Source organism: Myotis brandtii, unplaced genomic scaffold (genome assembly GCF_000412655.1).
Source record: "Myotis brandtii unplaced genomic scaffold, ASM41265v1 scaffold216, whole genome shotgun sequence".
NCBI lineage: Eukaryota > Metazoa > Chordata > Mammalia > Chiroptera > Vespertilionidae > Myotis > Myotis brandtii.
Window position 1 is genome coordinate 4,620,875 of NW_005358092.1, and position 13,559 is coordinate 4,634,433.

Consider the following 13,559-nt stretch of genomic DNA (forward strand, 5'->3'; position numbering starts at 1 on the left):
CACGGGTTCCTGGCCTGGGGGCCGGTGTTCCGAGAGGGTGTGCGGGAGGATCCATGCGCTTCCGACATTATAAGCAGCTTTGGAGAGGGAATGGTGTAGGTTCATTTTCTGAAAGAGTCCGTGGTTCTTACCCGATTCTCCAAGGTAGTGCTGCTCGTTAGGAATATGTGAGCCACAAATGTGATTCAAAACGTAAAAAGAGCCCAGGCCGGCGACTCGGCTGGTTGGAGCGTCATCCCGGTCAGGGCACAGAACTAGGTTGTGGGTTCGATCCCCTGGCGCGCGAGGGAAGCAACCGATGGGTCTCTTATTCTCTCTCTCCCTCCCCCGCCCCTCCTTCCCTTTTTCTGAAATCAATAAAAACTTATCTTTGGGTGAGGATAAAAATAAAAGTTAAACAGGTGATATCAATTTAGTAATATGTTTTATTTAACTCAGTATAGCTGAAATATGATCATTTCAGCATGTAATTGCTATGTATACAGTCGTTCCCCACTTATCCCCGGTTTTGCTTTTTATGGTCTCAGTTATCCTGGGTCAACCACAGTTTGCAAATATTAAATGGAAAATTCTGGAAATAACTCACAAATTTTAAGTTGCACCCCATTTTGAGGAGCCGGATGAAATCTCGCAGGTGTCCCACTCTGTGGTTGCTCCCCACCCCTTAGTCACTTAACAGCTGACTAGGTTATCAGATCACCTGCCAGGTACCACAGTGCTTGAGTTCAAGTAACCTTTATTTTGCCCCAAAGCCATTCACATTAACTTTTATTACAGTATCTTGTTGTAATTGTTTCATGGTTGTTGTTAATTTCTTACTGTGCCTAATTTACAAATCAAACTTTATCATAGGTATGTATAGAAAAAGTATCATGTATATAAGGGTTCAGTACTATCTGTGGTTTTAGGCATCCACCTAGGGTCTTGAAACATACCCCTCATGAATGAGGACTGTAAAATACTTTGAGATATCTTGCATTCTTTTTTCCTATTAAGTACTTAAATTCTATGTATATTGTACCCTTAAGCTACAGCTCAGTTCAGACTATCCACATTTCAGGTGCCCCAAGCCACATGTAGCTAGTGGCTACCATGTTGGACAGCACAAGCCTGGGGATCTCAGTCCAAACTCCTTGCCATGGTATTGTGTTTTTCACAATCTGGCCCCTCCTTATCTTTCTTTTTTCTGCTACTTGGTCAAGGATAGTTATACCCTCACCACCAAACCACTTCCTTTGTTCAGGCTGTCCTTCTACCTGGAATGCTCTCTCTGGGCCTAATAGGGACGTAGAGCTTCTACTGAGAGGCTTTTCCTGACTCCCACGGCCCCAAAGGGTTTTATCACACCTTCCTCAGTGTTACTCATGGCTGGATTAGAGCACTTATCCTATGCTGTTGAATTGTTCTTGAGGCTATCTCCATAGCTACTAAACTGTCTTATTCATCTTTGTGGTGATCATGGCGGGCACCTAATAGTTGATCAGTAGATGTTTGCAGACAGAATGAGTAAACTACCCGCCAGTTATACTCATTTTTTAAATTTTTGAATGGATCTGTTACTTTCTTGTTTGGGAGATTTGTGCCTGAATCACCCCCTTGTACATACGTGTACATACACACAGACATGTGATAAACAACCACAAGGAATGCATTTCAAGATGTGCACTGCCCTGGCCAGTGTGCTTAGTGGTTAGAGCGTCAGCCTACACACCATAGGGTCTCAGGTTTGATTCCTAGTCAAGGGCACGTACGTGGGTTGCAGGTGCATCCCCAGCACCTAGTGTGTGAGGCAACCAATCGTTCTCTGTCTCTCTGTCTCTCTCTCTCTCCCTCTTGCACTCTCTCCTTTCTTCCCTCCCTTCCACTCTCTCTAAAAAAATAAATGGGAAAAATATCCTCTGGTAAGGATTAACAACAACAACAAAAAAGATGTGCACAGAAAAGTGTCTTCTGCTTTTAATCCCCTCCCCATCTTACAGAAGGGAAAACTGAAGTGCACAACTGTTAGGATGGCCAGCAAATTTGCATCAATATAAATACAAAGGCCCTAGCCAATTTGGCTCTGTGGATAGCTCTCTCTCTCTCTCTCTCTCTCTCTCTCTGTAGGATTCTCCTTGAAAGGAGTGGGGGAAGTCTCAGCGGGTTAGATTCTTCAGATAGGAATAACTGGCCCCACTTTGGTCATTTGATAGGAGGGAAGTGTGGAGATGAGGAGGTAACACTGGGCTCTGATAAGGATTCAAGGCAGGTTCAGGTCTGAGAAGCTGAGGATGTCATTACTGGAAAACAAGTTGGAGAGCAGAACGATCGTCTCAGATGACGAAAAGTGCTGGCCTGGGAAGGGTAGGAGAGAACAAGTAGGGTGGAAAGAAGGGCTGGGAAGGCGGGCAGAGGGAGCAAAGGAGTGAGTACACCTGCTTGTTGAAGATGTTGGTGTGATACATTAGGACTAACCACTTAGCAGTGACCCTCTCCATGTGTAGAATGGGAAATAGAATCAGATATTCAGAGAAGGCAGGCAACTTACACAAGGTCACATAGCACTTCAAGCCCTCCCTGCCACATTCACTCAGCCCCTCACACCCCTTGCAACCAGGGGTTCCAACATGGTGCCTAGGAAAACAGGTCTGGGGCACAGTGCCAGGCCTGATTTGTGTCTTCCTCACCATCTTCTACCAAGGGGCTGTGATTAGGCCTATTTATAGGGGCCCATTGCCTTAATATTCTGCCTGGTGCATCTCTTGCCAATCAAATCCGTGCTGTCTGCAGTGTGATTGCTGCTTTAGTGACACCAGGGAGTGGAGTTAATTAAACCCAGTATAAATAGACTCTGCCCTGTCTTACAATTCGAAGGAGTGTTTTTCCTTCCTGTTTCCCACCCCCACATGCCCCTTCTTCTTCCTGGCCCCCCCTTAGCTCTAGCCTGGGTGAGCAGAGCCTGGACACCTATACCTAGAGCAGTGATGGCGAACCTTTTGAGCTCGGCGTGTCAGCACTTTGAAAAACCCTAACTTAACTCTGGTGCCGTGTCACATATAGAAATTTTTTTATATTTGCAACCATAGTAAAACAAAGACTTATATTTTTGATATTTATTTTATATATTTAAATGCCATTTAACAAAGAAAAATCAACCAAAAAAATGAGTTCGCGTGTCACCTCTGACACGTGTGTCATAGGTTCACCATCACTGACCTAGAGTCATGAGCCATTGCCTGTCCTATCTCAGGAACAGACCCTCAGTCCCTCAGAGGCTAAAGTGAGAGGAACCCAGGAGTCCACCTTCTCTGTGGTTTTCCAGACCTGGGTACCATTTGGTAGTTAACTGTGGCAATCCTCCCTCCTCCCACCCAAATCCATCCTCCTGCTTCTAGGCTTTTTTTCACTCTGCAACAAGGGTTTCTTTCTTGTTTTCCAGGCTGAGGGGGTTGGAATGACATAACGTAAAATGAGGGTGTGTAGCAGGGTCCCTAGCACCTTATGGGGTCAGTCAGTGTTGCACCTTCTCAGAACCCTTTTCATCAGCCTCTGTTGTCCCTACCAACTTCCCTTCTTCATTCACTCAGTAAGCACAGACGACCAGCTCCTGTGGGGTTCCTGGCTTCCCACCAAATACTGTCCCCAACTCCCCGCCTGTACAGGCTGAACTTGTGGGGTGGGGCTGTGCTATCTTCTCTCTGTACCTTGCCCTGTGGTAGGTGGGGGTGGGTGAGTGTGTGGCGGCCCTGATGCTCTGGTTCCCACCCACAGGCATCATGACTCCCATGAGGACCCAGCACTCGTTGGCAGGGCAGACCTACACAGTGCCCCTCATCCAGCCAGACCTGCGGCGGGAAGAGGCCATCCAGCAGGTAGCAGATGCCCTGCAGTACTTACAGAAGATCTCCGGAGACATCTTTAGCAGGTGGGTGCTGCCACCCATCCTCACCTGATCAGGGGCTTCTCCCTACCCTGTGCAGTCATTCTCAAGGCACCCTCTAGAAGCAGCCCTTCTGGTGATTCTTGGCCCTGGGGGCACCCAGCTGGCTTCCCTGTGCCCAAGGGGCCCAGCTTAGAAGCTTGTTCTCCTAAGTGCTCATAAGAGCTATCTAATGTTCCACTTAGCCCCCTGGGTTCCCTGTGGCCCCACAGGCCCTGGTGGTGACACTGCTCTCCTAACTCATCCTCTTCCTCCCACTGGGGGCCCTATTCCTTCACTTATTCCTGCAGTTAGCAAATACATATTCAATACTTCTTGTGTGCAAGGCACTGCTACTCTCCTTAGTCACAGTGGTGAATAAGGCAGCGTCCCTGGCCAACTAGAGGATATGCTCTGGCAGGAAAGATAGACTGTAATTAATCAATTATGTGTTAGTTTTAAAATTACAATTGTAATAAGACCTATTTTTATTTTTTTACTAGAGGCCCGGTTAATGAAATTTGTGCACGGGGCGGGGGGTGTCCCTCAGCCTGGCCTGTGCCCTCTCGCAATCCGGGACCCCTCGGGTAGGGTCCCTAGGCCTGGCCAGAGATCAGGGCCTATCGGGACTTTCCTTCCCCTGATTGCTGGCAGCTGGCCCCACCCCCGTCGCTGCCACTGCTTGCCATCTGTGCAGCGCTGCCCCACCCTCACCCTGCCCCCCTGCCACCAGTCACCTCCCTCTGCGGATGACAGGTGTGGGGTGCAATCGCTTGGCTGGCCTGGGCTTCCCTCTGCAGGGTGATTGCTGGCTGGTTCCGCACACCCACCACAGCGTTGCTGGCTGGTGGCCTGGGCCTCCCTCTGTGAGGCAATGGATCACGGGGCCCCCAGATTGATCACCCCACAGAGGGAGGCCCCACCCACTCCCGCAGCCACGCCAGCTGGGTGGCCTGGGCCTCCCAATGCAGGGTGATCGATCGTGGAACCCCCCCCCCCATCGATCACCCCACAGAGGGTGGCCTGGGCCTCTCTTTGCAGGGCAATTGTGGGGCGATGGCAGTGCCCCCCACCAATCGCATTGCACTACCATGGCGCCAGTGTGTGTCATAGCGTGGTCATCCGGAAGGTTATTCTACTGTTTGGTTGTTCGATCGATTTGCATATTATGCTTTTATTATTATAGATAATTCTTTATTGTTGAAAGTATTACATATATCCCCTTTCCCCCCCATTGATCTCCTCAGCCCACACCCTCCTCCGCCCCAAGTCTTCAGCACCCTATTGTCTGTATCCATGAATTATGCATATATGCATATAAGGTCTTTGGTTGATTACCTCTCCCCCCTCCTACCCCCCAACTTCCCTCTGAAATTCCACACTCTGTTCCATGCTTCCATGTCTCTGGATCCACTCCATTCATCAGTTTATTTTATTAATTAGATTCCACATATGAGTGAGATCATGTGATATTTGTCTTTCTCTGACTGACTTATTTCACTTAGCATGGTACTCTCCAGGTCAGCCCACACCTCCTCCGCCCCAAGTCTTCAGCACCCTATTGTCTGTATCCATGAATTATGCATATATGCATATAAGGTCTTTGGTTGATTACCTCTCCCCCCTCCTACCCCCCAACTTCCCTCTGAAATTCCACACACTGTTCCATGCTTCCATGTCTCTGGATCCACTCCATTCATCAGTTTATTTTATTAATTAGATTCCACATATGAGTGAGATCATGTGATATTTGTCTTTCTCTGACTGACTTATTTCACTTAGCATGGTACTCTCCAGGTCCCTCCATGCTGTCTCAATGAGTAGAGATTCTTCTTTTTTACTGCTGCATAGTATTCCATGGAATAAATGTACCACAGCTTTTTTTATCCACTCATCTACTGATGGGCACTTGGGCTGTTTCCAAGTATTAGCCATTTTAAATTGTGCTTGGTATGAACATGGAGGTGCATACATTCTTTCTGATTGGTGTTTCTGGTTTCTTAGGCTATATTCCTAGAAGTGGAATCACTGGGTCAAATGGCAGTTCCATATTTAATTTTTTGAGGAAACTCCATACTGTTTTCCATAATGGTTGCATCAGTCTGCATTCCCATCACCAGTGTACTAGGGTTCCCTTTTCTCCACATCCTAGTCAGCACTAGGGTTTTCTATATACAATATCATGTCATCTGTGAATAACATGTTGATTTGTTGATGGTAGCCATTCTGACAGGTGTGAGGTGATAGATACCTCATTGTCATTTTATTTATTTATTTTTATTTTATTATTATTTTTTTTACTGTTCATCAGATTATTTATTCACTTGATTTTTAGATTCACTTGTTGATAGATGTGTATTTGTTGTTCATAATTTGTATCTTTACCTTTTTCTTCTTCTTCCTCTTCTTAAAGGATACCTTTCAGCATTTCATATAATACTGGTTTGGTGGTGATGAACTCCTTTAGCTTTTCCTTATCTGTGAAGCTCTTTATCTGACCTTCAATTCTGAATGATAGCTTTGCTGGATAAAGTAATCTTGGTTGTAGGTTCTTGCTATTCATCACTTTGAATATTTCTTGCCACTCCCTTCTGGCCTGCAAAGTTTCTGTTGAGAAATCAGCTGACAGTCGTATGGGTACTCCCTTATAGGTAACTGACTTTTTTTCTCTTGCTGCTTTTAAGATTCTCTCTTTGTCTTTTGCTCTTGGCATTTTAATTATGATGTGTCTTGGTGTGGTCCTCTTTGGATTCCTTTTGTTTAATTTTTTGAGGAAACTCCATACTGTTTTCCATAATGGTTGCATCAGTCTGCATTCCCATCACCAGTGTACTAGGGTTCCCTTTTCTCCACATCCTAGTCAGCACTAGGGTTTTCTATATACAATATCATGTCATCTGTGAATAACATGTTGATTTGTTGATGGTAGCCATTCTGACAGGTGTGAGGTGATAGATACCTCATTGTCATTTTATTTATTTATTTTTATTTTATTATTATTTTTTTTACTGTTCATCAGATTATTTATTCACCTGATTTTTAGATTCACTTGTTGATAGATATGTATTTGCTGTTCATAATTTTTATCTTTACCTTTTTCGTCTTCTTCCTCATCTTAAAGAATACCCTTCAGCATTCCATATAATACTGGTTTGGTGGTGATGAACTCCTTTAGCTTTTTCTTATCTGTGAAGCTCTTTATCTGACCTTCAATTCTGAATGATAGCTTTGCTGGATAAAGTAATCTTGGTTGTAGGTTCTTGCTATTCATCACTTTGAATATTTCTTGCCACTCCCTTCTGGCCTGCAAAGTTTCTGTTGAGAAATCAGCTGACAGTCGTATGGGTACTCCCTTATAGGTAACTGACTTTTTTTCTCTTGCTGCTTTTAAGATTCTCTCTTTGTCTTTTGCTCTTGGCATTTTAATTATGATGTGTCTTGGTGTGGTCCTCTTTGGATTCCTTTTGTTTGGGGTTCTCTGCGCTTCCTGGACTTGGAAGTCTATTTCTTTCACCAGGTAGGGGAAGTTTTCTGTCATTATTTCTTCAAATAGGTTTTCAATATCTTGCCCTCTCTCTTCTTCTGGCACCCCTATAATTCGGATGTTGGTACGCTTGAAGCTGTCCCAGAGGCTCCTTACACTATCTTCGTATTTTTGGATTCTTTTTTCATTTTGCTTTTCCGGTTGGGTGTTTTTTGCTTCTTCGTATTTCAAATCTTTGACTTGATTCTTGCGCTCCTCTGGTCTGCTATTGGGTGTAATATTCTTTATTTCAGACCATGTATGCTTAATTTCTAGTTGTTTCTTTATCATAGCATCGAGGGTCTCATTAGTTTTCGTGAAGCTCTCCAAAAGTTTATTGCAAGCCCTCAAAATTGCGTTTTTTAGCTCTATATCCTCCATTTCTGTCATGTTTTTTTGTCTCCGCATTTTTTATGCTTTCTTGGTGCACCCCCTAGTGGTCTTTGTGCGCAGTCTTGTTCTAGTTAAGCCTTGATTGTTGTAGTTAATACTAGAGGGATTTGACCACCAGGCCGACTGGCTGTGTGAATCAGCTGTGTCTGCCGCGGAAAACTTCTGTCCTCTGGGGAGGTGCTAATCTAGCCTTTGCCTGAGGCGATCTGGCAAATGGCTCTGCGCAGGGCTTGGGCGGGGCGGGCTCAACAGGGCGGGCGGAGGGAGCGGTTATGGCCCCTCTCAGTCCCGTTCCCAGAGGCTCTGCTTCTCAGAACCCCAGGAACCGCTGCAAACCTCGGATCTGTCATTTGTGTCCTGTTTCTTTGTCTCGGCATTTTTTATGCTTCGCTGTGTCGATAGAGTGGCTTTCTGTGCTAAGTGTCCCAATTACCTGGGTAGATACTTGGTGCACTCCCTTGTGGGCTTTGTGCACAGTCTTGTTCCCCATTGTCATTTTAATTTGCATCTCTCTGATGATCAGTGACTTTGAGCATTTTTTCATATGTCTCTTGGTCATCTCTTTGTCCACTTTGGAGAGGTGTCTATTTAGGTCATTTGCCCATTTTTTAATTGGATTGTTTGTCTTCCTTCTGTTAAGTTATAGGAGTTCCTCATATATTTTGTATATTAACCTTTTATCAGATGCATCATTGCCAAATATGTTCTCCCATACAGCGGGCTCTGTTTTTGTTTTGTTGATGGTTTCTTTTGCTGTGCAAAAGCTTTTTATTTTGATGTAGTCCTATTTGTTTATTTTTTCCTTAGTTTCCTTGGCTTTAGGAGATGTAGCTGTAAACATATTGCTACTAGAGATGTCTGAGATTATGCTGCCTATGGTTTCTTCTAAGATTTTTATGGTTTCACATTTTACATTTAAGTCTTTTACCCATTTTGAGTTTATTCTTTTGTATGATGTTAAGTTGGTGGTCTAGTTTCTTTTTTTTTCTTTTTTTTTTGCATGTATCTGTCCAATTTTCCCAACATCATTTATTGAAAGAGACTCTCTTGACTCCACTGCTGCTCTTGCCTCCTTTGTCAAATATTAATTGAGCATAATGGCTTGGGTCGATTTCTGGGTTCTCTGTTGTTTCATTGACCTACATGCCTGTTCTTGTGCTAGTACCAGGCTGTATAACTTGAAATCTGTTATTGTGATTACTCCATCTTTGTTTTTCTTTCTCAAAATTGCTGCAGCTATTCGGGGTCTTTTTTGATGCCATATAAATTTTTGGAGAGTTTGTTCTAGCTCTTTGAAATATGCCGTTGGTATTTTAATAGGGATTTTATTGAATCTGTAGATTGCCTTGGGTACTATGGACATTTTAATGATGTGGATTCTACCAACCCATGAACACGGTATATGCTTCCACTTGTTTATATCTTCCTCTATCTTTTATTTTCAGCGTCCCGTAGTTTTCTGAGTACAGGTCTTTTGCCTCCTTGGTTAGGTTTATTCCTAAGTATCTTAATTTTTTTGTTGCAGTGGTAAGTGGGATTATTTGTTTAGTTTCTCTTTCTGAGCATTCATTGCTGGTGTATAAAAAAGCCATTGATCTTTGGGTATTGATTTTGTAACCTGCTACATTGCCAAATTCATTTATTAAATCTAGTAGTTTTTGGTAGAGTCTTTAGGGTTTTCTATATACAATATCATGTCATCTGTGAATAATGAGAGTTTCACTTCCTTATTTCCAATTTGGATGCTTCTTATTTCTTCTTCTTGTCTGATTGCTGTGGCTAGGACTTCTAGTACTATGTTTGAATATGAGTGGTGAAAGCGGACATCCCTGTCTTGTTCCTGTTCTTAGGGGAAATGCTTTTAGTTTTTGCCCATTAAGTATACTGTTGTCTGTAGGTTTGTCATATATGGCCTTTAGCATGTTGAGATATGCTCCCTCTATTCCCACTCTGCTGAAAGTTTTTATCAAAAATGGGTGTTGGATTTTGTCGAATGCAATAAGATCTATTTTTAAATAATTTTGTAATATTTATATAGCATTAACCATGTACCATCATTGATCCAAAGTGCATTAATTCATTTAACCCTCACAAGAACTTTATGAGGAGCTACTGTTGTTACCTCCATTTTATAGATGAGGAAACTGAGGCACAGAATGACTAAGAGACTTGCCCAAGTGGCAGAGCCAGGAGTCACACCCAGGTATTGTGGCTCCAGACACTGGAGTTCTTACTGTCTTTTTGTCTTGGGAAGGAGGTTACCTTGAGAGTTATTAATGGGAGGCTTGACTTGGCTTGGGGGAATCAGAGGAGACATATGAAGGGAAGAAGATGCATGGTAAAATCTGAAGGGTGAGTGGGAGTTATTGTGAATGGGTAGGTTGGGAAGAAGAATGTTCCAGAAAGAAAGAAGTACATGAGCTAAAGCCCTGAGGTGGGAAGGACTTGAATGGAAGGCAGTGTGGCTGGGGCAGGGGGGTGGGGGGTCGCCTCATGAAGCTGGTGAAGAGGCAGAGCCTTAGAGGTGTTTGGCGATTTTGAGTTGGTGAGTGGCAGCTTTTTGTTTATTCCAGTGCTAATCTAGCACAATCCTTAAGCTATTACGATTTTTCACTCAATGTTTATTTAACATGAGTCACTGGTATTTGCTATTTCCTTGCAAAGGTCCCAGGTTTTGTCCTGTCTTTCTCTGGCCATAAGCAACCTGAGATGGGCTTAGTTAGATCTTCCTGGGTGCCCACATTATGCCTCACATAGGAACCCTTTATTGCACCCAGTGTAAAGTATTTGACTGCCTGATTCAGGTTGATTTCATGGTCCAAGTCATCCCTCACCCTGCTTCTGCACCACCAGGTGACCTCTTCCTCCTCCATCAGTTGTGAGTCCACCTCTTCCTAAAGTCCTCCCCAGTGGGAACAGAGAATGGAGTCATTGTCTTCAGTTGGATTTGGTATAAACACCAGATCCACTGGACTCTTCTGCATGCTGCCTTCCCACCGATGTGCCCGCCTGCCCGAGCCTGTCCAGAATATAAATGTAACCAGGGGACGATGCCCAAGTGGTTCAGGAGGTTGACTCTGGAGCAGGCTGCCTGGGCTCCAGCTGGCTTCCCCATTTGCTTGCTCTGTAACTTTGGGAGAGTTATTTAACTTCCCTAAGCCTCGGTGTTCTCATCTATAATGTGATGATAGTAATGGTATCTTACAAATAGGATTATTGTAAAGATTAAGTTAATTAAAACTTGCAAAGAAATTACAGGGCTTGGAATATAGTAAGTATGCAATCAGTGCTCACTCTTAATATCATCTCTGCTCATTTGCCGCCGATGGTAGTCCTCTATTAAGCTGCTATCAATAGTTATAGAAAATGTTTGGTGCCCCTTTTGAGCTTATTTTTGTGTTAAATATTTTCAAGGAACACATAAGCAAGAGGACACAGGCCTTTAAGAGCTGACAGTCAGAGATTATGGCTGCCCCATGCCCAGTTATTGAATATTTGTGTTCCTCACTGGAATTGTGACAGCATGCTTGCCTTTCTCTAAGGCGGGCATTGGATTTTTAGCATACGTTAATTTCCCTTCCTGGTATTTGGCTCCTGTAGACAATTTAGCGGGGTGATCTCCAGGGCAGGGATGGTGAGTTGGTTGAGAGTGGGTATGGGCCCTCCAAGTATCTGAAGGAGGGGAGAATGTCTCTGAGGAGCCCTCAAAACCAGGTTTCAGGTCACCCCATTGCTGGATCTTGAGGGATACCAAAGATGTGTATGGCATGGTTCCTGTCCTCAAGGATCTTGTATTTTGGAATAGGAAAGCAGTAGGTCTTGGCTGCTTCTTAATTACATAGCATAAACTGTGGGCCTCCCGGGATCTAGAGAAGAGAGAAATAAATAAGAATTGACGGCATATTTATCAATTAGAACTTCCTAAAGTAGTTTAGGTAAAAAGTAACCCATCAGTAGAGCAGGTTTTGGAGCCGAAGGGTGTGATGCTATTATCAGGACTTGAAATTGCTTTTACTCCATCTCCGCTCTCTGCCTCTGGGTTGGCCCCATTCCCAGACAGGCCTTGTTCTTGTGGTGGCAAGGTCACCCCCGTAGGGTCAGAGCTCCCAGGTTCTAGTTCCAGTCCAGCATTTCCTCAGAAGTCCCACTCGCCCATTGGCACAGCTTGGTTCTCTTGTCTGTGCCAGAGCTGAATGCTGGGGAGAGAGGGGAATGACACACCGACTGGCTCCGACCTGTCACATGTATTACCATTATCCTAAGCCCTGGGTTTAGCCCCCCTGAAGTCCATGGACTGAGTCTGTGGGAGTGAAGGATTCTGCCACGAAAACAGAGGCTGTTACTTGAACAAGAAAAAGTAGATGGTAGCGAGGAGAATCACATGCCTACTACATGTGGTCAGGAAAGGCCTCCTGAAGGAAAGGGGCATGAACTAGGCCACAGGAAAGACAGGGGGTGTGGTTGGGCAGGACTGGGAATGTGAGCCTGCAGGCCATCTGGTAGGGTCTAGAAATGTGTGCCAAAGGCTTAGAGGCCAGAATGTGGTGTGTCCTGGCTCCCAGAGTACGGACATTGCTGCCTGTCTCATACAGTCAGAACAGAACAGGGTGTGAACTCAACTTGCCGTGCGTCTATGGGTCTCACTTCCCCCTCTGATCTCGTGCCCTTGAGAGATTGCTTCCGGCTTCTTTTCTGCAGTGTGGGCGTGCTCCATGCAGTGGAGTGGGAGGGAAGAGGTTGTGTGAGTGAAAAGTTGGGATAAGTGAGTCAGGGCCCACGGGGGCTTCTCTGAACAAGGCAGGACTTTGAGCTTGATCCAGTAGGTGCTGGAGCACAGAAGTGATGGGACAGAAGAGTTTTGGGAAGGTTCGTCAAGCAGTGGTCACAGAGTGGACAAGAAGAGGCGAGAGTGGATTCTGGGACTGTTGTGTGGTCGGGGCATGGAAGGGATAAGGCTGCAGTCCAGGGGAGTTGCCGACAGGGAGGGATGGATAAGAGACATTTCAGAGGGAACAATGATGACAAAATGGGAATGAGGATGAGGGAAAGGGATGACTGGGATGACTGGGACAGGGGTGGGGAGTGCCTAGACCTAACCTCTCTCTTCTGCCCCACCCCATCCTGTAGCCATCAACAGGCAAGGGGGCTTTTCATTTCTAATGGGCTTTTGTGGTGGGATGTGACCCCAGCTTAGAAATTTCCCCCCTTAAACATGCTCCTCCTGCTTGTAAACCTTGCAGAAAAGAGACACTTTCTATCTCTCCTCCCCACTGCTCTCCCATTTCAGGCCCAGGCCTGGCCCCTTGGCCCAGTGGAACCTGGGTGCAGTTCTGCAGGTAGGTGAGCTCATGGCAAATTAGCATTCCAAGCTGGTGTTCCTTTCTCCTGCTTTGCCGCAGTGGGAGCTGTGCAGAGACTGGAGAGAATGACAAGTACCTTACAGGCTCTCCTGGAGCCTCTCCTTCCAGCCCAGTCCCTGGCTTCTCTGCCCTTTTCACCTGGGAGAAGCCAGGCCAAAAATATCTGCCCAGAGATGTCACCTTCTTCACAAGATTTAGGTGACGAGGCAGAGGGTGCTGCAGTGGCATGGGGAAGAGGAGCTGGGCAGATTCTGCAGTGGAAGTTGGGGTGCTATCACTTGCCATTACTGTCAGACAACCAGGGAAGCTGCAGCCCCTTCCTCCTGGGCAAGGATCCATTTTCTCTGCAAAGCCTTTTCCTTTTCTGTCTTTCTACTTCTTAACG

At 45.2% G+C, this 13,559-nt stretch overlaps 1 protein-coding gene across 1 annotated transcript in view; it reads left to right on the forward strand.

The window, feature by feature from the left end:
• Window positions 1–125: 125 nt before the first annotated feature.
• LOC102251016 (WAS protein family homolog 1) overlaps window positions 126–13,559 on the forward strand; it is a 21,201-nt gene continuing 7,767 nt past the window's right edge. The window contains exons 1-2 of the mRNA XM_014539404.1: window positions 126–144; window positions 3,751–3,904. Of these exons, the coding sequence (XP_014394890.1) occupies window positions 3,756–3,904 (149 nt within the window). The 5' untranslated portion in view covers window positions 126–144; window positions 3,751–3,755. The remainder of the gene's footprint in view (window positions 145–3,750; window positions 3,905–13,559) is intronic.